At 37.3% G+C, this 26156-nt stretch overlaps 1 protein-coding gene across 6 annotated transcripts in view; it reads right to left on the minus strand.

Moving 5' to 3' along the window:
* PIEZO2 (piezo type mechanosensitive ion channel component 2) overlaps window positions 1-26156 on the minus strand; it is a 641878-nt gene that overhangs the window by 247792 nt on the left and 367930 nt on the right. For all 6 annotated transcript variants that reach the window (XM_090285823.1, XM_090285821.1, XM_090285819.1 and 3 more), the window contains exons 6-7: window positions 7162-7372; window positions 5662-5875 (exon numbers count right to left, since the gene is read on the minus strand). In XM_090285823.1, coding sequence (XP_090141949.1) covers window positions 5662-5875; window positions 7162-7372 — 425 coding nt within the window. The remainder of the gene's footprint in view (window positions 1-5661; window positions 5876-7161; window positions 7373-26156) is intronic.

Raw genomic sequence — 26156 nt, forward strand, 5'->3', positions numbered from 1 at the left:
AAGCTAGAGGAGATTGGCATGAAATATTCAGTGATAAAAAGCAAGGACCTACAATTAAGACTACTTTATCCAAAAGGCTATTATTTTAATTTGAAAGAGAAGTAAAGAGTTTCTGAGACAAGAAGGCTAAGGGAGTTTGTTACCACCAAACCAACATTACAAGAACTCTTCAAAAGCTGCTTTAAGAAATAAGAAGGAGAAGAAGGAGGAAAAAGAGGAAGGGGAAAGAAGAAGAAGAGAAACATAGAAACAAAGTTAAATAATAAAATGGCAATCAATACACCTAAGAATAATCACTTTAAATGTAAATGGCTTAAAATCTCTAACAAAAGACATAGGGTAGCTGAATGAATAAAAAAGAAAGACTTATATGTATGCTGTCTACAAGAGACCCACCTCAGAATAAAAAAATACATACAGACAAAAAGTAAAGTTATAGAAAAAGATATTTCATACAAAGAAAAATATTTTAAAAGCTGGAGTAGTAATACTTATATCTGACAAAATAAACTTGAAAACAAAACCGATATTAAGAGATAAATTAAGAGATAAAGGATGACACTACATAATGATAAAGGGAGCAATATAACAAGACAGTATAACCCTTGTAAACATTTATTCACCCAATATATGAGCATCTAAATATGTAAAGCGAATCTTGATGGACATAAAAGATGAGATAGAGAGTAATACAGTCATAGAGGGGATGTTAACACCGCATTGACATCAGTGGATTGATCTTCTAGAAAAAAAATCAAAGAATTGGTGGCCTTAATTAACACACTAGATTAGATAAATTTAATGAGTATCTTCAGGGCATTTCAATCCAAGCAGCAGAATGTATGTTCTTTTCAACATTTTCTAGAATAGACCATGTATTAGGACAAAAAACAAGTCTGAATAAATTTAAGAAGATTGAAATCATATCAAGCATCTTCTCTGGCCATAATGGTATGAAAATAGAAATCAATCACAAGAAAAAAACTGAAAAACACACAAGTACATGGAGACCAAATAACATGTTCCTAAGAAATAAATGGGTTAACAGTGAGATAAAGGAAGAAATCAGATGAGTTCCTGGAACAAATGAAAATGAGAACAAAACCACTTCAAATCTATAGGACAAAGAAGAAGCATTCATAAGAGGGAAATCCATAGCATTACAGGCCTATATCAAGAAACAGGAAAAATCTCAAACAAACAACCTAACTTAACACTTAAAGGAACTTGAAAGAAAAAACAAAGAAAGCCCAAAGTGATTAGATAGATGGAAGTTATAATGATCAGTGCAGAAATTATAGGAATAGAATCTTAAAAAAAATATAAAAGATTGATGAACCCAAGAGCTGGTTCTTGTAAAAGATAAACAGTATTGATAAACCTTTAACCAGGCTAATCAAGAAAAAAAGAGAAGATCTATATAAATAAAATCCGATATAAAAATAGAAGTAACCACTGATACCAAGAAATACATAAGACTGTAAGAAAATATTACAAACTACTCTAATCCAATGAATTGGACAACCTGGTAAAAAAGGATTAAATCCTAGAAAGAAACAGTCTTTCAAAACTTAATCAGGAAGAACCAGAGAATCTAAAAAGGTATATTACAACTTGTGACATTAAACGAGTGATAAAAATACTCCTAAAAAACAAAATTACTAGACCAAATGACTTCACAGGTGAATTTTACCAACCATTCAATGAAGAACTAACACCTATCCTTCTCCAACTATTCAAAAATTAAAGAGCAGGGAACAGTCCCATGCTCATTGTATGAGGCCAGCATTATCCTAATTCCAAAACCAAATAAAGATACTACAAAGAAAGAACATTATAGGCCAATATCCCTGATGAACATAGAAGCTAAAATCTCAACAAATTATTAGCAAACCAGGTCCAGAAATACATTAAAAAGATCATAAACCATTATGAAGGATTTATTTTGGGGTGAAAGATTGATACGATATCCAAAAATCAATAAGTATGTTATACTACATAAACAAACTGAAGAATAAAAACTACATGATCATATCAGTAGATGTAGAAAAAGGATTTGATAAAATTTAGCACCCATTTATGATAAAAATTCTCAGCAGTGTGTGACCAGAGGGAACATACCTCAATGTGATGAAGGGCATATATGACAAACCCACAGAAAATATTGTATTCAGTGGGCAAAAACTATAAGTGTTTCCCTTAACAATGTAAACAAGACAGGAATATTTGCTTTCACCACTCTTACACAGCATATTAATGGAAGTCCTAGTCACAGCAGTCAGACTAGGAGAAAAAATAAAAGACATACAAATTGGAAAGGAAGAAGCAAAATTTTCATTATTTCCAGATGACATGATACTCTATGTAGAGAACCCTAAAGATTCCCCACAAAAAAATGCTGCAACTGATAAATGAATTCAGTAAAATTGCAGGATAAAAAATAAACATCCAGAAACCAGTTGCATTTTTAAACACTGATATTGACTTTCAGAATGGAAAACTGAGAAAACAATCTCACTCACATTTGCTTCAAAAAGAACAAAATAATTAGGAATAAATTTAACCAAGTATGTAAAAAACTTGTACTTGGAAAATCATAAGACAGTGATGAAAAAATTGAAGAAAGTACAAATAAGTGAAAACATATAGTGTGTTTATGGATAGGAAGAATTAGCATCATTAAACTGTTCATACTACCCAAAGCAATTTATAGATTCAACACAATTCCTATGAAGATACCAATGGCATATTTCAAGATATAGAATAGACATGCAAAAATGTATATGGAATCACAAAATACCCCAAACAGCAACAGCAATCTTGACAAAGATTATTATTTGTAGGAAGTATGATACTGAATATTAAGCTATACTATAAAGCAATATTAATAAAAACAGCATGGTACTGGAAATCACCAATCTACTCTGCTTCTATGAGTTTGAGTTTTTTGTTTAGGTTCCAGATATGTGATACCACATAGTATTTGTCTTTCTCTGTCTGACTTACTTTTAAGCACCTATACCACTTCCCAGAGATATATTAGAGAGAAGAATTCTGGTACCATTTTCACCTCACCCTGACATTCTCTCCTACCATTTCTGTTCTCTTTTCTGTAACTTTAAATTATGAAATTTTCCACACAAAAAGAAAATTTTTAATGGGACAATAAATAATCCAATGCCATTCAACTAGTTTAAATACTTTTATTTCTCTCCACCCTTAACTCCCTTCCCCCATGTCTGTTGTTAAACGAGGAGAAAGTTGCAGATATCATGACATTTTATCCTTAAATAATTTACCATATATATCCTAAAATAATGACATTTTTCTCTAAACCCACAATACAATCATGCACCTAAGAATTAACAGAAATTCTATACTATCAGCTAATAATCAATGAATACTCAAATATCCTCATTTAATTTCAAAATGTCACTTAGAGATTTGTCATTGAAGCAGAATGTACTATAGAGTCACATTCATGCTGATTTTAGGGAAGACTACATCATTTGCCTTGTAGAATTCACATTCTGGACTTTTTATGTTTTCTGTGGAGTCATTTAAATAACTTTTCTATTTTTTAATATTTTCTGTAAATTGGAGGTTAAATCCAAAGATTTAACAATGTGATGCTGTATACTTCATATTGCATCACATTTGCAAGTGTGAAATGTTTGAGCTATCCCATTTTTGATCAATTGGTAAAGGGATTGACCACCATTGTAAAGGACTGCTTTACCTTTTGCAACTAGCAAATAATCAGTGAAGTTATACTTTGTCATTATTGCAAACATTCTTCACTCCAAGAACATTCTTAAGTAATGGTTTTAAGTTTGCAACTAGAAATAAGTATTTCATTAAGAATTGATAAATGGTAATTTTCTAATTCTATTATTCATCTTTCTTTCATTAGCTAGTGCTATTCTGATTGGCAGCTGCTGGTTAAGATGAAAATATGGCTGAAAGGATAAACCACGGAACAGAGGAGCAGGAAATGCCCTCCTGAGTCTGCCCAGCTTTCTCTTTTGTCCTTTGGCAGGTGCTGGTGAGGAGTCGGGGTAACAGGAATTTGAAGGGAGTGGGAGAAGGCAGCAACGTGTTTCTTTTCAGGATGTTTGACAACAAATCTTCTGGAACCAATCCTAATGTGTCTGCCAAGTAGGAGTACAATGATCCCTCACTTATCGCGGGTATTATGTTCTAGACCCCCCCACGATAGGTGAAAATCTGTGAAGTAGGAACCTTACATTTATTTTAGTATTTACTGTACAGTCCCTGGCTGGTTTGGCTCAGTGGATTGAGCGTCGGCCTGCGAGCTAAGTGTCGCTGGTTCGATCTTCCAGTCAGGGCACATCAGAGAAGGAAAACTCTTGACTCCAAAAAACCTCCGCTGCCTTGCGGCATACCTCCTCAGGGGAAAGGCTAAGGGAGTAAACCCCGACAGAAAATCCGGAGCCGGAGTCCCTAAGGCGGTTTGACGTTGTAGTCAACACCGGCAACTCCTGCGGCACACCTGAAGCCAAGCTGTATTGACTCCGTCTTTCCCTTGGACCCTTCAGCTGTGAAGAGAGGGGGGGTCTGCTGCATGGGCAACAGCAGACCCTCCATATCACCCTGCCCAGGCTCTGTAGCTCCAGCTTCACTGGAGAGGACACTCCAGCGTCATCGTAAGATGTCGATTCAGCACGGGAGGAGACAGATACCGTGTCACTTCCGAGTCGGACTGCACAGCCATTCTCGGCGGTGCAGATAGACTCTTAAGAAGCTACACCATCGTCTCTCGAGACGGACGGCTGCCGACGATTCTGTAAGGAGTTTTCTTTCATTAACTGAGAATGTCCTAGAGTTCCTCTAAAAGGTCAAAGTAGCTCTAACTGGTATGGTTCAGTGGGTTGGGCAACATCTTGCAAAGCAAAAGGTTGCTGGTTCGATTCCTGATCTCGGCACATACCTGGGTGGCCAAGTCCCCAGTTGGGGGGTGTGCGGGAGGCAACTGATCAATGTTTCTCTCACACATTGATGTTTCTCTCCCTCTCATTCTCTATCCCTCCCTTCCTCTCTCTCTAAAAAATAAATAAATAAATAAAATCTTTTACAAAATTAAACTTACAAAAAAAGTCAAAATAAATCCTGGATTCCTTAGTTCCTATTTTCACAGTAATGAGTTGATATAATAGTAATCTCTATTAGAAGGAAATCAGATTTCTCTTTCTCTCTCAGCATGAACTCATGTATTTTTATTTTTAAATTTTTAGAATCAGTTATTGATTGATCGATTGATTGATTCTCAATATGCCCTCTACTTGGTCCATGAGAGTTCCTTCCATCTGAATGCTTTAACACATTGTTATTATTCTCTGATATGAAATGTTCTTCCTGGATCTCTTTCCACAGCCTAGAGCATTTATCTTATTGCACTTGCTACAAAGAGCTACTTCCCTTCTTTCATGTCCCAGAAGAACCTCAATCTGAGTAGACCTTCTACTACTTTCTAGACTGTGTCATTTAATAAATTTAAAACAGTAGACTGCTTCCCCCATCCCCATCAACCCTTTGCTTAACATATCAATAGCATCAAGAAGAATCCTTGCAAATTCAAACAAGATCTTAAAAGAGGTGCTACCTCCCCTTGAAATATCATAATGATTTCTTTTCTCTTACCTTGCATAGTAGTCATTGGGTGGAACTGCTTCTTGAAAGAATTGGAACTGGTATAAATAAAGTCCAATCAAGTGTCCCGCAGTGAAGATAGCCAGGAGAACACAGAGACAGCTGAACAGCAATGGATCGAATGTCCGGCACCAGGACCACCAGGTGCACAGACCCAAAAATACAAAAAAGTAGACAGATGAAGTCAACGATGGCAATATCATACCTAAGAAAGAAGAAATACAATCATAAAAAATTTCATAGAACTAGAAAATCATTTGCTACTCAGCAATTGCAAGTACTGGAGATTAAATAAATTTACTTCATGTGTTTTTAGGTATTGATCATGTTTTTAAAACAATCACATTTTATTTATAAAATTAGAATTAATGCTATTTTTATTATGAAAAAGTCATACATAAAGTGATATTTATAAATATGGGGAAATATCAGATGATGGAGAAATTCTACCTATAGTATTTGAGCTGAGTAAACATGAATTTTTCATACCAGTAGAATTAGCATATTTACCTGCTGTTTCCATCTTCTATTTCTCCCTAAAAATTTTCAGAAATGCTATATGTTCATTCTAACTTTCCCTTATACCACTTTTAAAATAATGATTTACCATTTTTTTTAGTTAACTAGGATTTATAATAATAATATGTTCTGTGGCAGTTAAAAGTCTCACTAAAATGTCTTACCCAACAAAATCTGACTTTCACTATCACCAAAAAGGGAAATGTAAAATGAGATATTTCCTTCCTAAGCATTTAAAAACTTTTAAGGAAGGGATATTTTGAAATGCCTCATTAAAACACTGGATTATATTTCTTGAGAAATTCTATTCTCTTTTCCACTTTTTAATTTTTCTATTAAAAAACAGTCATTTTATCTTGTGAAATTTCAATTAGGCAGTAACTTCACAGTAGCTCTGGAGCAATGGTGAAAAGCAAAATGGAAGAGGGGAAAGACTGAGTTAACATAATTATGGTTTAAGCAGTCCATAGCCAAAATTTAAAGGAAGTGAGTGTCTGTGCTGGAAGATTACGATCTAACTTAGAAAGAAAAATAGTAAGTCCTGGAGAGTTAAGTTATGATTATTAATGAATTGGTGTAATCAGATATGCCCTCAGAATGTACCTGTGCAGATCTGGGTAGGTACATTAAAATTGTTCATTGTAGCAGGTCACCATTTACAGGTTTTAAGGAAGAAGAACAATTGTTTTCCTGATCTACACATAGGAAATGATATCACTTAACAGATATGGGAAAGATTGCTTTACAAAGGTTCTTTAAAGAAACCATCTAAATATATGAAAACTAGAATTGCACCAGAAAAATTATTTTTTGTGTGTGTGATTTGTATGTGTGGCCACTTTTACAAAAGTTACAGTTATTCTTTTGGTATCATGCAATAGAATTATTTCCTTCTTTATTTTCTCTTTGTTCATTTCTTCCATTATTTGTCGAGGGATCATTTGTGCTCCACCCAGTACTGGAAACTCTCACCTGATGAGCCGAGTAAAATCGTCACAACAACTTTTCCAGCTGTGGTTATCATGTTGCCAATAAACTCCTTAAGCTTGGAAGCCACAAAGGCAAGCCTGCGGAAGATTTTTAATTTTGTGCTTTCTTCCATCTCGCCTTCAACACCATGTCCTTTGTCTAAATCCTCTTCATAGATCAGTGCCTCTTCTGAATCTATTTTTTCTCTTGCTGTCTAAATTAAAAACCAAAAATAGGAAAACATTGTAATCCAGAATTCTGCCTATCCACACAGCAGATTATATGGTTTATAATTTATGGGTCAGTCAATGAGGTGATTTCACAAATCTGGAAAAAATGCAGACAGTCACTTAAGTCCCCTCCCCTACCTTGGAACCTCTAGATAGTTTCTGTATAAGCACAAGAAACTCTAATCTTTACTGAAGAAGTAAGCAGAAAACATCACTAATCATAGGGCCCCTAAAAGCATGTCATCTTACAAATGTGAGCTCATTTTTCATAGGTGGAACAAGAAACTTTCTAAAACATCCATTAATAACTTTAGCTTTCATTAACCTTGGTTTGGTTCCTCAATATTACAGAGTTTGCCAGCAAAATGATGGGAAGTTTAAGTATTCACGGCTTTACCTGAAGAGGTGGGTCAAATCACTGCTTAGAAAATTCTTTTTCTTCTGAAGTTTATCTTTATTCACTATTTTAGATTTCCTGACCATGGGAGGATGAGTGGTCTTCAGCTACTTGGCTAAATATAAAGTCATTTCCTACCTTATTCTTTTAGAGAATGATATGCTGGTTTAATCCTGGACAGTTCAGAGCCTCCATACAATCATTAGAGATTTAGGGAAGAAACATATACAGAATATACATATATTTTCATGTATTATTTTAAACTGGGCATTTTAAGTTTTTTTGTTTGTTTTATTTTTAAAAATTACATAGGAATTTTTTTTTATTAATTAGAATCTTTCCTTAAAATGGTTAGAATTTTCACAGAGAAATTATAATGTAAACCAACACCTTAAGTCAAAAGGAAGTTGTTTTAAAGCTTGAAACATTCTTTGCATTTGCCCCTAGGCTTACAGATTTCCTGTTTCTAGCCAGACTGGCTTTGGACTCTGGCTGCAGAACCAGCAGGGCTTTCAGGTCCGGTTCAGACATCTGTTTAAGGCTTAAAGAGTAGAGCCTGACCTCTCCCTTTTCCCATTTTTAACATCTTTCTTGATACACTCAGTTTAGATATTTACCTAATATTCACTAACAGTATCTGAACTTCTAACAATGGCTAAGTTCACTGGTGCAGGGCAAGCATAGAAACGCTGGCTCAAAGTTCAACTGTTGAGTGAACTTGAGGACTCTTAGATCTTATGTTTGCCCAGAAGGGTACAGACCACTTGTGGCTTGTTGGCTACTGATGTACCCTACCACACACTACACACACACACACACACACACACACACACACACACACTTTAATTCCTGGCCTATTCAAGTTGATACACCCAAATCAGGTTCTACTGTATTCCATCATGACACATTTGTATTTTTTCCTGAAGGAAAAGGGATTTCTCATGTCTCATGCTTATTCATTAAGATTTTTCTATCTGTACAAAGTCTGGTGTGTGCTAGTATCCCTTGTAAAAGATGCAACAATAAATATGTAAAAAATAAACAAGCTAAATGTCTCACAGTAATAAATGCTAATCAGAATTAAAATAGGGCAGTGTGATTGTGAATGACAGGGTGGTTATTTTAGATTCTGAGGTCAGGGGAAGCCTCTATGAGGAGGTGACATTAAGCTAAAATCTGAATGTCGCTAAGTCACCAATCATGTGAAAAATCTTAGATAAGAGCATTCCAGATGGACAGAAGAGCTGGTCAAGGATCCATGGTGGGTTCAGAAAGAAGGCACATGTTCCCAGACCTAGTTCTTCTTCCATCTCCTTAACCTTCCCATTGTCAGCTAATGACCCTAGTTCCTCCTTCATTGAGAGAAGAGGGGTTAGCTCAGGCAAGTTCATTGGCCCACCAATCTAAAGCCCACCAGCAAAGAAAATAAGAATACTAATTCACAGAAATATATGCAATCCTATTTTTACTATAACATTATTTACAATAGTCAAGATACAGAAGCAATCTAATGTGTTCATTGATAGATGACAGATAAGAAGACACACACACAATTTAATATTACACACCAATAAAAAAGAATAAAACCTTGCCATTTGTGACAACATGGATGGATCTAGAAGGTATTATATTAAGTGAAATTAAGTCAGGCAGAGGAAGACAAATATAGTGTGGTTTCACTTATATGTGGAATTAAAAAATACAAAAACAAAGAACAAAGCAAACAGAGACCCAAAGAAACAGAGACAAAAGGGGTGGTTACCAGAAGGGAGTGGGTGGGGGATGTATGGAGAAATTAATGAAATATAGCCAATAATATTGTGATAAGTTTACATGATGACAGATGATTAGAATTAGTGGGGTGATCACATTGCAAGGTATAAAAATGTCAAATTACTATATTGTACATTTGAAAATAATATAGTCAATATAATATTGTATACAATCTCTGCTTAAAAGATAAAAATAAAGCCCATCTCTGGAGCAGACACTCGGATCCCTCCCTTCTGTGGCTGTGGATGAGATGCACCTGGTGGGACACCAAGAGGACAGCAATGGTCATCTCCCCCTTTCCCTTGCATCACCGTCTGCTCCCTTTCTCCCAGATCATACCATCAGCAAAAAGACATGCCTCCCCATCTCACCTTAGAAAAATACCTTTCTTCTGACCCACATTTGCCTTGCAAATCAAAACTCTCTATGAGTTAGCTACTTCTCCCACACTTAATTTCTCTTGAATCCACTGTAGCAGAATTTTGATTGTCAACCACTTGACCTAATAAGGGGTATGATGATCTGTTTCACAAGGTAACTCCAAGGGAGACCACAGCCAGGGGGTTACTGATGTGATTGAAGAGAGGGGTGTAATGGAGCTGAAAAAAGGTTTGTGTCTTTGCAGGGTGTCTTGGACTTTCAGTCAGAAGGACTAGTTGGTAAATTGATGCAGAGAAAAGAGGGATAGAGGAGAATCAAAAGTAGTTCCAATATTTTTGTATTTATTGATGAGATGGGGACAATAATGAAGCAGTGCAGGTTGGAAAAATTTAACTCAGATGCTTTTCAGACGTTCCTTTTGGAGGTATCAGTGGACAGTTATTGTAGCAACCTGGATGCTGGAGAGAGGTAAAAACTGGGGAAGTCTATATGAGGTTCATTGGCGTAGGGATGGTTTTTAAAATCAGGGGTCTGATGAGATTACAGAGGTGCTGCCACACCCTGGAACCAGTGTATCTCTCCAACCTTATGCTCATCTCTTTGCTGAGAAGCATCATGTGTAGAAACCACAGGCTCTTTGCCTTGGGGCATGCTGTTCCCTTCTCATCTCCTAAGGCCCCAGCCCACATGCCAGCTCTTCCTTCCACCTGCTCTGTCTTCCCCAAGCAAGCAGAGTTATAGAGGAAATGGGGGGAGTGGGGAGCGGTCCATCCAGTGACACTGTGCTACTGCACCCACACCACCATCTACACATAAAGGATCTGCTCATGGGGCATCTGCTGCTTTTAATATTCCCTCACAGCAGGTGAGCAGCACATTAAAAAATCCTCCTTGAAGAAGGAAGTTTGGCCAAAACCTTCAATCATTGTACTTGAAAATGGAGGCAGAGCGAGAACACAGCTAGAGCTACCTGGGTCACAGTTAGAAACACACTCATAACTTTCATAATAAATGACTTGCTATTCAATTATAGAATTGCTACGGATGTAGATTAAATCGAGTAAAAATCTCTCTGGTCAAGAACTTTTGTGAGGTTAACAAATGCATTTCCATGACCTCCCTCAGGCAGGACTAGGGCCCCTGTGATTTTTTATAAACATACCACTGTACTTGACATTTTTCAGCATTTTTGTACCAAAATCCCTGAGGCCCTCAGTTGAAAATGCTTTCTAAAATTTTCAAGCTGAGAGAGAGCCAAAAGTGAGACGTGTTTGAGTAGGTGAGCCCTTACTGTCCAGGCTGGGGCCAGAACTGCCATTAGTCACATACGGCTGGCTTATTAACAGGTGGGCTTTCTTCCCCTAAGTGATTCATCTGGTGAAGTATAAACACTGACGTTCTGGAAGAGCATCGACTCACTCAGGCATATTTACTTATAAGCTGCCTTGCTTGTCGCAGTGTACTCTGTCCCTGCATTGGAAAAGAACTGGATTCTGGCCTTGAAGCTAAGAAGGAGTAGCATAAATACAGCCTTAGTTCCCCTGCTTCCTGAGCTATCTTAGAAATTAAAGCCCAAGTTGTCCTTTACAGTTTAAAAAGCCACATAAAATATTATATATCATTATTGATCATGTCAAAATCTAAAACTTAGTTAAAGAAATGTAAGTCCTTCAAACTCATCTCCTTTAAAAGTTTCTGACTTCAAAATGCAGCCACATTTATTATGGTAGTGTCTCTCATTTCCTGGGAGGAAGCTCTGAATGGTATGGACTCAGCTGTGTGCAGCGCAGACTACTCTCTAAACTGGATCAGGCCTAGGTGCAGAACAGACCCTGTATCTCATCTCACATCTGCCTCTCCCTTGTGGCCCCTCCCTAACAGTAACAGCATTGGCAACCATTTCCACTCAAATTTGGACAGAGAAGACACAATAAATTACTTTTGGAAGAACCCAAACATCCATATTTCTTTACCTCCAAGCACTAAAAGTTCAATCTGGGTTGGAATAAATACTAAGGTTCACCTGGGAATCTTGAAGAGGACAGATTCACCAAGCTCCATTACAAATTTCCTAAGTCAGAAACTCTGGGAGTGAATCTAGGATCTGCATGAATAAAGAGCTGCTGTAGGTAACTCTGAAGCAACCAGCCTAGAATTCATGCTCTGGTTGACATCCGCCACCACCGGTTCTACATTCAGCTGATGAGGCAAAATATGAAATATTTTGTTTGATTCATATCCAAGTCAGACTCCCTTAATTGGAAAATATATTGAAGTGATTTATCTGTGGAGCCTCCTTTAAGCTTCAGATGTTAGACCAGAGTTTTACATGCAGCTAAGTCCATTTTCCTCTACTGTGTGGTTAAAAATAAGCTATTAAAAACATTTCAGTGGAAGTGTATCAAAGTCACAAATAATGAATCAAAAGATCTGGGAGGCTAAGGGAGTATTTTTCTAAAGTGCATTTTCCAGGAGTTGGTTATTCATTGTTTATTATTAAAAGTTAACAATTTATGTTCTAGAATGGGTTCATCTCAACAGTAGAGGCCATCCACATTTATCTTACTGCAGAAGATAAATGCCCTCCACATGTCCTTGTGGGAGTGGACAACCAGGGAGACAAAGTCCCTTGTTTCTGTGATGTCATGTATGTTATGTAAATCTAATGTGATGGCATTGTACAGAAAAAAACAAATATTTTATACTGCTGTTAAACTTGTTTTAGAAAAATTATTCTTCCAAACTTTTAAAATCACTGTAAAGAGTCCCATTTCATTTGGAAAAGTATGTAGATGTATGCTCTCGACCACCTTCTACAAACTAAAGAAAGTTTAATAAAGAATAGGTCAAGACAAACTAAATTAGCAGACAGTAACCAGTTAAGTTACCCAGGATGGAAGGATCAGTGGAGCTTTAAAAAATTTTGTCCTAGTGCCACCTGACATTTTCTCCTGCATCCCAGAGATTCTGATTTATTAGTTTGGGATAAGCCCTGCATTGAACCCTTTAAAAACTTCCAAGTCTATTTATTGGTGATAGACATTCTGACAGGTATGAGGTGACATCTTGCGGTTTTATTTGTATTTCTCTGATGATTAGTAGCTTTGACAATCTTTTCATGTCTATGAGCCCTCTGTATGTCCTCTTTGCAGAAGTGTCTATTCAGGTCCTTTGTCCGTTTTTAATTGGATTGTTCGGGGTTTTTGTTTGTTTGTTTTTATTTTTATTTATTTATTTATTTATTTTTGGTGTTGAGTTTTATAAGTTCTTTGTAAATTTTGGATATTAACCCCTTATCAGATTTATATTGGTGAATATGTTCTCCTATTATGTGCTTTTTTTTTTTATTTTCTTGATGGTTTCCTTTGCTGCAAAAAACTTTTTAGTTTGATATAGTCAATTTTTTTTGTTACCCTTGCCCAAGGAGATATATCAGAACAAATATTGCTCTAAGAAATGTCTGAGACTTTCAGCCAAGATGGAGGCTTAGACTGACACGCTCTGTCCTCCTCCACAACTAAGAAGAACTACAACTACTGCAAAACCAGAAACCAGAACAAGAAGTTCCAGGACATAAAGCTACATGGAAGTCCAATGTATGAAGTTATAAACAAGTAATGCTCATCTGGACAGGTAGGAGGGGCAAAGCCAGGGCAGGACGGTGATAAGTACAGACACCTGTATTTAAGGGGAGGAGAAAAGCACCCAGAGACTATCCCTGGCTGCAGACTGAACCCATCAGCTCCCAATTCCAATGCTGGGAAGGCAGACCTCCATTGCCTTGGACTGTGAGGGCCAGAGGACGTAGGACAGAGGAGGAGGCTCCTAGTCTCTCAGCAGAGAATAATGGCAGGAATCCATCTTGGACCCCCACCCCCACACAAAGTGCCACAGTGTTGTAAGAAAGGTTGCCTAGTAGTGATGAGTGCACCGGGCTCTGCCCCCTATAGCGTAGTAGGTGTGACAGTCCCCCTTAAGAAGGAAAGATAAATGAAAATGGTCAGGATGGCAGGAATCATGATTGAAATACCAATCATGCAGCTGACCAGAAAGCAAATACATGAATTAACTAATGAACAAATAAATAATCTTTCTGAGGCTCAGTTAAGAGCTATAGTCATAAGGCAGCTTACAGATTTAACAAAAGATATTGAACAAGATGGGGAAGAAATGAAGGCTAGTCCTGCTGAAATAAATGAAAACACATATGAGACAAGTGATGAGGAAAGGAAAACCAGGGATTAAGTCAACAAATTGGAACATAGGGAAGAAACAAACAGTCAACCAGTGCAGAAAGAGGAAACAAAAAGTGAGGAATATGAGGAGAGGCTCAGAAACCTCTGGGACAGCTATAAGCAAATGAACATCTAAATTATAAGGTTGTCAGAAGGTGAAGAAGAAGAACTAGAAATTGAAAAGTTATGTGAAAAAATAATGAAGCAGAACTTTCCTAACTTGGGGAAAGAAATACACTTACAGGTCCAGGAAGCACAGAGAGTTCCAGAAAACTGGACCCAGGGAGAACCACACCAAGACACATTATAACCAAAATGTCAAAAATTAAAGATAAAGAGAGAATCTTAAAAGCAGCAAGAGAGAAGAAAAGAATTATGTACAAAGGGGTCCCAATTAGACTATCAGCTGATTTCTCAAAGGAGATTCTTCAGGCAAGAAAGGACTGGCAAGAACTGTTCAAAGTAATAAAAATCAAAATCCTACAGCCACAATTACTCTATCCAGCGAAGCTGTCATTCAGAATAGAAGGGCATAGAAAATGCTTCCGGGACAAAGTAAAACTTAAGGAGTTCATTAGATCCAAACCACTGTTATGTGAGATGTTAAAGGAACTTGTGTAGAAGAAGGAGGATCAAAACTATGAATATTAAAATGAAAACTGTATCACAACAATCAACAGAAACTAGGGAATCAAACAAAGGCAAACTAAGTAGGCAACGAGAGTGTGAAAAGAATTTTAGGTATGGGGAACATATTGGGGGGAGGTCAGTGGAGAGGGGGAATGGGAAAAAGGGAGGGAGATGATGCAGGAATTAAGAAGCATAGTAGGAGGGAATGGAGTAGACAGGAAGATGTTGAGAAGAACTATGCACAGCCAATAGGCATGGACTAAGGGGGGGGGACACCTGGAAGGCAGGGGGGGTCACTGGGTGGAGGGGAGCAGAGGGAAAAAATTGGGACAATTGTAACAGCATCATCAATAAAACATATTAAAAATAAATAAATAAATAAATACACATTAAAAAGGAAACATAGGTCTGAGATTTTGTTGTCTATGTTTTCTTCTAGGATAAATCAATAAACAATGAGTGTTGGTGAGGATGTGGAAAAGGAACCCTCATGCACTGTTGGTGAAAATGCAGATTGATGCAGCTACTGTGGAAAGAGGTATAAAGTTACCTCAAAAAATTAAAAATGGTACTGCCTTATGACCCAGTGATCTCACTTCTAGGAAGTCATCTGAATAAACCTGAAACACCAATTCAAAAGAATATATGCACCTCTACATTCACTGCAGTGTTATTTACAATAGCCAAGCTATGGAAGCAGCCCAAGTGTTCATCAATAGATGAGTGGATAAGAAAGCTGTGGTACATTTACACACTGGAATACTAGTCAGCTGTAAGAAAGAAAAAAAAAAAGAAGAAGAAGGCAATCTTACGCTATGCAACATCATCGATGGACCTGAAAAGCATTATGTTAAGTGAAATAAGCCAGTCAGAGAAAGACAAGTACCATATAATTTAATTCATATGTGGAATCTAATGAAAACATGAACTAACAAGCAAATTAGAGACAAGACTTCTAGATAGAGAGCAGGCTGATAGCTGTCAGGGAGGGGTTATGGGGCTGAGTGGCTAGGGGTGGGTGGCTGGAGGAAATGAGGAAAAAAGAAAAAAAGAGAAAAATCTTCTGGATATGGAAAACAGTGTGATGACTGCTGGGAGGAGTGAGAAGAGGTGGAGGAGAGTATAGAGGGATAAATGGTGATGGATGGAGACTTGACTTGGGGTGTAAGCATGCCAGTGTACATGTGATTTGCTGTGGAATTATGCACCTGAAGCCTAATTTTTTTAGCCAGTATCACCTCAATAAAAAAATAAAAAGGATACAATTTTTAAATTGAAAAATAAATAACTAAATAAAAACTTTCAGGTCATATCACCAAGTTATGGATTGCAACAGTCTTTAAGTCTCACCTGAACATCAGTTGAAAGTGAAATGAACAATAATGGAGGTTAGAAAAACTGGATTGACCATTTATCTTAAAATGTATTTCTTTAAAATCACCCACACCATCATAAAAACAAGTCAGCACACAGACACACAGACACACACACACACACACACACACACATACACACACACACCTATATCATCCACTCAAAGTTTGTCTTTGTTTGCAGAGGTTATTACTGACACTTTCTCTTGTAAGAGCCAGCTAAGTTTAGCTCTTGTAACCGATATACCCTGGTGTTTCCTCTAGAAATAAATAATTCAGAGAGTGGTGAGAAAAGCAGCATTTTGCAGACAAATCCCTCCTGCTGCTCAAAAGTTTCCCAGAAGATTCAAGATCCATATCATTCCTAGTGATGGATCTAACATGCAAGGAAAACACACATTTTTGTTATTAAAATGTAGAAAGTTTGAGCAGTGCTATAGCTGCTCTGGAACCCACAACATTCTGTCCCCCTCCATTCACTCCTGGTCTTCCTCCTTTCAGGATTTCTTTATGAGCAGTTCTGCTCTGGGCACTGTGCCAGGTCCAAGGTGGGATACAAATGCAGATCCACCATGGGACCTGAGAGTTGCTGCTATCACTCAGAGGAAATAACCCAGAATATATATAACCTGTTACTAATACAAGATCCTGAGAATGTTGAGAGGAAAAGGAAATTGCATCTGACTGCAGGGTTTGGAATGCACTGTTTCAGTTATTCCCAAAGCCCATGTGATGAAAAAAAAAAGACAAAGGTCTAAAAAACAAAGCAAGAAAATTTGCTGCAGTGAAAAACAAGACAGATGTTGATCCTTTCCATCATGTGTTCATAGTCTAGTGAGGGAGATAGTAAAGAACAAAACAAAGCATTATGTAGAATAACTACTGATTGTGATAAGTGTTAAGAATGTAACAAAGCAGGAACCATGAGAGGGAGTAATTTGGGAGGGTGTCAGCAAAGGCCTCAGTGGAAAGAAGGTGACCTGATGAAGGCAAAGGAACCAGCCATGCACTTATCAGGGAGTAAATTGCACAGCAGAAAAAAGAACTTGTCAGTCCTGGTCACAGAGAGGAGGGCAGTGTGGTCACGGCACAGAGAGAGATAGGAAAGAGCACAGGATAAGAATGCAAAGGTGGAAAGTGACCAAACTGTGCAGAATCATGGTCGTCAGCATTAAAAACCTAAATTTTATTCTTGTTTAATGGGACTCCATCAAGTATTTTGTGTAGGGAAATGGCATAATTCTATTTAAAATTTTATAAGAATAATACAGATGCCATGTGTTGTATCAGTGAGACAGGGTAAGAACAGAAACTGGAAGTGGGAAGATCAATTTGGAGGTTATTTCTGGGTCTAATTGGGAAATGGTGGTTGCTGGGAAGAGGATTGTGGTAGCAGAAATGGAGAAAAGTGGCCCAAATTCAGACAAAATTTGAACATAGCACTCATAAGATTTGTTGACTATAATGGATAGGGGACTCAAGGAATTAAGAGTTATACCAGGGTTTCTGGTTCCAGCAACTGGGTGGCCAGTGCTTCTGTTAACTTGGAAGGAGAGTCAGTAGAAGGCTGTTAGGAGAGGTATGCATGGGAGTTATAGCTCCTGCTCCCAAACATCTCATCAATATTTTGAAAAAAACATGGAGAGCTAATTGACATTAAGTTGGTGACAATCAATCTCAGAGGTATCTACAGTTTAAACAACAATAGAAAGCATACAGACCCTCTGGAGTTGAAGCATTGGGCAGGGGCACACTGGTTCCTTTCATCTCAGAACTTACCTGACCCTTCTACTTCCACCTACAGAACATGGGTCTCTGAGATCTCCACAAACAAGTTTCCCATGTGGGTGTTTTGTTACTATTTGCAATTCAAAAATACAAAATTGCTAGCCAAACATCCTAAGACAGAACAAATATTCTGAGAACTATTTTGAACTTTGATATAGAAATATTGTTAAATGTAAAAGGTTACTTCAAAGCTTTGATTCCTTAAAAAAAAGAACAACAACAACAATAAAAAAAACAGAGAAGAGGCATACAGTGTTAAATGAATTAATAAGTGGGTGAGACAAGTGAAGATATATTTAATTTTCAATAGTTTTAATAGTTTAAAAATATTTGAGCTTACTTTCTAATTGCTAATTATTTGTTATTTACACTATAAGAAACATATTAAAGTATAGTCTAGGCAAAGTTTACCCAATTAACATACTGTCAATAATAACATCTCTAAATGGGGCACATCAAGACTTCCGGCCAAGATGGAGGCCTAGACAAACACACTGCATCTCCTTCCACAAATAAGGAAGAATACAACTACCTCAAAACTGAAGACAACCAGAAGTTCCAGAAAATCAAGCTGCGTAGAAGTCCAACAAAAAAAGATAAAAAGAAGAAATACTCATCCAGACAGGTAGGAGGGGCAGAAAGGAAGTGGCGTGGTGGCAGTGGCAGCAGTAGCAGCAAGCTGGCAGAAAGTGCAGTAACACATTTTAAAAACTAGGGAGAGACACCTGGGGAGTGCTCCCAGCCCCAGATCAGACCACGCAGCTCATGGTTCCAGCACCAGGGAAAATAAAGCCTCATGGCTTCTGACTGTAAAAACCAGTGGGGGTTGGGACAGGGGAAGAAACTGCTGGCCTCTCAGCAGATTCCACTTGTTTAGAGGCCCCCATAGTCCTAGAACATCCACAGACCCACCCAGTCTGGGAACCACAACCAGGACAACAGCTAGAGAGGCACCAGTCCCATACAGGAAGTGGGAGAAGTACCTGGAAAAGGGGCAAGAGCTGAGCAAGCAGCATTGTTCCCTCCTCCACATACAGAGCCACAACGTGGTGAATGGGTCACCCTGCACTGACGAATACCTATAGCTCCGTCCTTACAATGTAACAGGAACAACAGCTCTACCTAAGACGCAGAGGCAAACACAGGAGTCTGTCATGTTGAGGAGACAGAGAAGTATGGTCCAAAAGAGGGAACAGATCAAGGTTCCAGTGATAGAATTAAGTGATGAGGAGATAGCCAACCTAACAGCTGCAGAGTTCAAAACACTGGTGATAAAGATGTTCACAGACTCGACAGATATGCTTAAGTATGGTAAATGCAGAAGGGAAGAAGTGGAGGCTATGCTAAGTGAAATGAAGGAAAATCCACACAAAACCAATGGTGAAGGGAAGAAAACTGGGATTCAAATCAATGATTTGGAATATAAGGAAGAAATAAACAGTCAACCAGTACAGAATGAAGAAACAAGAATTGAAAAAAATGAGGAGGAGCTTCGAAACCTCTGGGAAAACTTTAAATGTGCCACTATCCAAATCATAGGCGTGCCAGAAGGAGATGAGGAAGAGCAAGAAATTAAATACTTATGTGAAAAAAAAAATGAAGAAAAACTTCCCAAATCTGGTGAAGGAAATAGACATACAAGTCCAGGAAGCACAGAGAATCCTAAGCAAGCTAGACCCAAAGAGGATCACACCAAGACATATCATAATTAAAATGCCAAAGGTTCAAGGTAAAGAAAGAATCTTAAAAGCAGCAAGAGAAAAGCAGAGAGTTACTTACAAAGGGATCCCTATAAGGCTATCAGCTGATTTCCCACAAGAAACTTTGCAGGCAAGAAGGGACTGGCAAGAAGTATTCAATGTGATGAAAAGCAAGGACCTACATCCAAGATTACTCTATCCAGAAAAGCTATCATTTAAAATAGAAGGTGGATAAAATGCTTCCCAGACAAGGTAAAGCCAAAGGAGTTCATCATTACCAAGCCCTTATTACATGAAATGTTAAAGGGACTTATTTAAGAAAAAGAGGATCAAAATTATGAACATTAAAATGACAACAAACTCAGAACTATCAACAACAGAATCTAAAAGACAAAAACAGAATCAAACAAACAACAACAGCAAAAAAACTAAGCAAACCAGAATTGTAACAGAATCATAGGTATGAGGATCATTTGGAGGGTTATCAGCTGAGAGGGGCAAAGGGAAGAAATGGTGCAGGAATGAAGAAGCATAATTGGTAGGTACAAAAATAGAAAGGAGTAAGTTAACAATAATATAGGAAAGAGTAAAACCAAAGAACTTATCTGCACAACCCATGGACATGAACTAAGGAGGGGTGGGGTTGCTGGATGGAAGCAGGTTACTCGGCAGAGGGAAACAAAGGGAAAAAAAATGGGAAAACTGTAACAACATAATCAGTAAAATATACTAAATAAAAATAATAATGTCTCTAAATGGAAGCATATACCATGCTCATAGACAGAAAGAATGAACATCATTAAAATGTCCATACTACCCAAAACAATCTATAGAGTCAGTGCAATTCCTATCAAAATTCTAATGGTGTTTTTCACAAAACTAGAACAAATAATCCAAAGGTTACATGGAACCACAAAAGACTCTGAATAGCCACAGTAATCTTGAGAAAGTAGAAAAAGGTTAAAGCTATCATGTTACTTGATATCAAACAATACCACAAGAATATAGTAATCAAAGTAACATGGTAGTGGCATAAACACAGACAGAGAGATCAATAGAACAGAATAGAGAGCCAAGAAATAAACCCATGCTTTTATAGTAGATTAATATTTGACAGAGGAAGCAAGCACATACAATGGGCTAAAGATGTTTATTCAACAAATGGTGTTGGGAAAATTGGACAGATACATGCAGAAAAATGACAGTAGACTACCTTCTTATACTATATACAAGAAAAACACTCAAAAATAAATTAAATACCTCACTGTAAGACCCCAAACCATAGAACTCACAGAAAAAAACATAGGCGGTAAAGTTTCTGACATTTCTCTTAGCAATATTTTTTTCTGCTGTATCTCCTTGGGCAAGGGAAGCAAAGAGAAAATTAAAAAATGGAACTACATCAAATTAAAAAACTGTTGCAGAGCAAATGAAACTATCAACAGAATGATAAGACAATGTACTGAATGGGATTAGATATTTACAATGACGCACCTAATAAGGGGACAGAGTACCTAAATGGATACTTCTCCAAAAAGTAGGTACAGATGGCCAATAGGCATAAAAGAAGATGCTCAACATCACTAATTACAAGAGAAATACAGATTAAAATCAAAATAAGATATCACCTCACACCTGTCAGAACGGCTATCATCAATATATTAACAAGCAACAAAAAATAAATAAAAAGTAAAAATAAAAATATTAACAAGCAACAAGTGTTGGTGAGAACATGGGAAAAAGGAAACCCTCATGTACTATTGGTGAGACGGCAGATTGTTGCAGCCATTGTGGATAACAGTATGGAGCTTCCTCAAAAACTGAAAAATGAAACTGCATTTTGACTCAGTGATTCCATTTCTGAGCATGCATACAAAGAAACAGAAAAACACTAATTCAAAACAATATATGGACCCATGTGTTCACTGAAGTGTTACTTACAATAGCCAAGATATGGAAGCAACCCAAGTACTTATGAATATAGATGGGTGAATAAAAAAGTGGTGATACATACATGCAATGGAACATGATTTGGCCATAAAAAATGAAATCATACTATTTTGGGCAGCATGGAGAGACCAACCTAAAGGGTATTGTGCTAAGTGAAGTAAGTCAGATGGAGAAAGATAAATATATGATTTCACTCTAAAGAACAAAAGAAACAAACAAAATTAAAATAGATTCATAAATACAGGGAACAGACTGAGGAGGTTGCCAGAGAGGTGGGACGTTAGGGGGGTGTCAGGTAAAAACAGTGAAGGGATTGAAAATTACTTACTGGTCATCACAAAATAGTCATGGGAATGTCAAGTTCAGCATAGGGAGTATAGTCAATAATATTGTAATAACTATGTATGATGTCAGGTGGGTACTTGAAATATGGGGGGAGGGGATCACTGTGTGGAGTATGTAATTGCGTAACCACTGTACTCTACACCTGAAACTAATATAAAATAGTGTTGAATGTAAGTTGTAATTTAAAAATAAAATTACTACTACTACTGCTATTACTACTACTACTACTACTACTACAACTACTAATATTAGTAATATCATCCCTGCCTTTCTATGTGACAATAATGCCTTCAACTGACTACCACATGGGTATGCTCCCCAGGTGTGCCTTATCAGAAGAAAGAATAAGAATCCATGTCTCAACTTGTGCCCAGTGAGATGTAGCTGGAAGACATTGTGGGGGATAAAGTTAGTCATGGACCTAACCCTAACTAGTCTTTGTGATAAATATTCATACTGACACTCATACTGTAATACTGAAGCTTTCTTGAAGACAGCAGGCCAATGATTTCCTTCAAGTAAAAACTTTCCTTTATTTAAATTAACAGCGTCTAAAATCACTAGAATTAAAAGTATGTACACCAAAATTGTGAATGTGTTCAACCCAGAGAAGGAAGACCAAGTGAGTTGTGTTTTGAGGGACATAGGACAGTAAGTTCTTGCCCAGAGTGATCTGCAGAGGTTCAAAAGTAAAGAAGTACAAGGTTTGCAGGGCAACTGGGTAGCTGTCCAGCTCTTATCATTGTGAGTAGTTCCATGTTTCAGATGATGATGTCTGTGTGCTTGAAAAAACAGGATCTAGAACATTTAAAGTGGGTGACTTTGTACTAAATCTCAGGTGAGAACAGAGCAAATGCGGAATGACTAATTAAAAGGTGACAATAAAAAGGTTGATTTCTCCTGGCTGCTGTAGCTCAGTGGATTGAACATCGGCCTGCAAGCTAAGTGTCGCTGGTTCAATTCCCAGTCTAGGTTGCACATCAGGTCCCCAGTAGGGGGCGCAAGTGAGAGGCAACTGGACAGTGATGTTTCTCTCCCTCTCTTTCTCCTTTCCCCTCTCTCTAAAAACAAACAAATTAAAAAAAGGTGTTTTTTTTTAAATTTTATTTTTTGTTATTCAATTACAGTTGTCCCATTTTTCCCCCATTGCTCCCCCCTCCCAGCCCATCCCTTCTCCCACAATTATATCCCTCCCCGTTGTCCATGTCCATGAGTCATTCATATACGTTCCTTGACCTGACCCTTCCCTTACTTATCCCCCTTCTCTCCCTCCCCCTTCCCCCCTACTGACTACTATTCTAGTCTTTGCCTATTTAGTTCGTTTGTTTGTGTTGCTCTTTAGTTTCCTGTATTGGGTGATATCACATGGTATTTTGCTTTCTTTGCCTGGCTTATTTCACTAAGCATAATTCTCTCTAATTCCATCCATGTTGTCGCAAACGGCAGGAGTTCCTTCTTTCTTTCTGCTACATAGTATTCCATTTTGTAGATGTCCCACAGTTTTTTGATCCACTCATCCACAGACGGGCACCTAGGCTGTTTCCAGCACTTAGCTATTGTAAACAGGGCTGCTATGAACATAGGGGTGCATAAGTTCTCTTGAATTAGGGTTTCAGGATTTTTCGGGTATAATCCTAGCAGTGGAATCACTGGTTCAAATGGCAGATCCATTTTTAGTTTTTTGAGGTAATTCCGTACTGTGGCTGCACCAGTCTGCATACCCACCAACAGTATAGTAGGGTTCCTGTAAAAAAGGTTTTTTTAAAAGGTTGATTTCTTCCATTATTTGTTACTTTAAAAAAGTAGTAACTTGGACCTCAGAGCTGAAACCTGAAGCACAGCCCAGTTGGTCATCATATGTGGCAGAATGCAGGTACCACAGTTGCTTAAAGGACATTACATATTAGAAAGGCCAGTGCAGTTTTTGAGGTACAGAATAAATTTCCAAATAATATTAGCAGGACCTAATGTTGCATTCTTGAAGTTTTAACAGATGGTGGATAACTTATACCAGAGTATTCTTTTCATCCTTCATATTTGATTTGTCAGACTATTTAGAAGATGCTTCTTTAAGCAGACCAAGTCATGACACAAATTCCTATTTGTATAAAGATTTAATTTATCATAAATGTAATTTAAAATATATTAAAATACCATTTGCTTACAAAAAAGGCCTGGAATCTCATTAAATAGCTAAATAAAGTTAGAGGTATAGAAACATACAAGACTAATATCAGTTTGGTGAAATTACGTAGTGTTTTATTGTGCAGGTAACTCTTCTACACAACTCACTTTTTAAAAAGATTTAGGAATAGGAATCTCTCCCAGTTACGATTTGTAAATTTGCTTGTGAATTAAAATCAACAAACCAACAAGACCACAGATATATCAGATGAAAATCTTTGATGGCACTTAATGATTTGGTTCCCTTACTGAGGTCTGCTTTTTGTAAAATGCAGGAGCAAGTCAGACTCCTACCTGCTGCTAGTCTCTTAAGAGGGGATATTTGGATCCTTGGATCATTGGGTTTGTAATGGTCTTTAAAACAGCAAACTTGAGCTCATCACCAAGTCCATGAAGATTAGAGGAAACTCGAGGTTTCTTGCCAGGGATTAATTTCTACTTTAAAACAATGTTGAATTCGAAAAGGAATTCTCCCAGGCACCACTGGATTAATCTTGCCATTTCTCCACTGAGATAAATGAAAAAAGGAACAATGCCAGTAAACACTGTTCTTTCAAAGGATCCTCCAAAAACCAAACAATCTAGAGTACAAATGCCAAGATTTATAAGCAGCAGGAAATATGTTAGGGCCTTCAAAATAAAATAAATTCTTCTGCTTATTTTGGCTTTGTACTTCTATTCTTTTTAGCCTCAAATCAGATTGTTCACATATAAGAAAAATTTCCTTGTAAATTTATCTCAGATTCATACACCAGCCTGTTCTCTTAGGCCTCCTGGTAGGCTGGAATATGCTAAGAAAATACAAATTAATATCTAAATTAGGCCCAAACTAATTTAACTGAGAGGAAATCAACTTTATACTAATGATACTTAATATTTTCAAAGCCTCAAATAAGTAATGTTTAAAGTACCTATCTCTCTTATTTTATTTTATTTTATTTTTTTGTAGTCTAAGTACTATGGCAACTCAGTTGTGCACTTGGGATTTATCATTTTAGGATATAATACTAGTATAAAGTGCCTAGAAAATTGCCTTGTACATAGTAAATATTAGTAATATTTAGTCATTCTTATTGTTATTGATATAACTATTAAATCTTTTTATTAATTGTTTTTCTATTACAATTGTCCCACTTTTTCCCTCATTGCAACCTCCCACCCAGCCCACCCCTTCCCCCACAGTCAATCGCCACCCTATTGTCCATGTTCATGGATTATTTACATTAGTTCCTTTACTAAATCCTTCCCCTACTGACCCCCTTCTCTCCCTCTCCCTCCCCACTTCCCCCTGATAACTATTACTCTGTTCCTTGTTCACTTTTGATCATTTGTTTGTGTTGTTCATTAGTCTCCTGTATCAGGTGATATAATATGGTATTTTTCTTTCATTGCCTGGCTTATTTTGCTAAGCATAATTCTATTTCCATCCAAATGGCAGGAGTTCCTTATTTCTTTCTACTACATAATATTCCATTGTGTAAATGTACCACAGTTTTCTGATCCACACATCTACAGATGGGCACTTGGGTTGTTTCTAGCACTTAGCTATTGTAAACAGCACTGCTATGAACATAGGGGTGCATAGGTTCTTTTGAATTGGTGTTTCAGGATTCTTCGTGTATAATCCTAGCAGTGGAATTGCTGGTTCAAAAGGCATCTCCATTTTTAATTTTTTGAGGAAATTCCGTACTGTATTCCATAGTGGCTGCACCAGTCTGCATTTTCACTAACAGTGCACTAGGGTTCCCATTTCTCCACATCCTCACCAGCACTTGTTTGTTGATTTGTTGATGATGGCCATTCTGACTGGTGTAAAGTGGTATCTCATTGTGTTTTTTATTTGCATCTCTCTGATGGCTAGTGATGTTGAGCTTTCATTCATATGCCTATGGACCTTCTGTATTTCCTCCTTGGAGAAGTGTTTGTTCAGGTCCTTTGCCCATTTTTTAATTGGGCTGTCTGCCTTCTCTGTGTTGAGATGTGTAAGTTCTTTATATATTTTGGAGAGCAAT

The sequence above is a fragment of the Furipterus horrens genome, unplaced genomic scaffold, assembly GCF_987537825.1.
Source record: "Furipterus horrens unplaced genomic scaffold, mFurHor1.1.pri manual_scaffold_8, whole genome shotgun sequence".
Taxonomy (NCBI): domain Eukaryota; kingdom Metazoa; phylum Chordata; class Mammalia; order Chiroptera; family Furipteridae; genus Furipterus; species Furipterus horrens.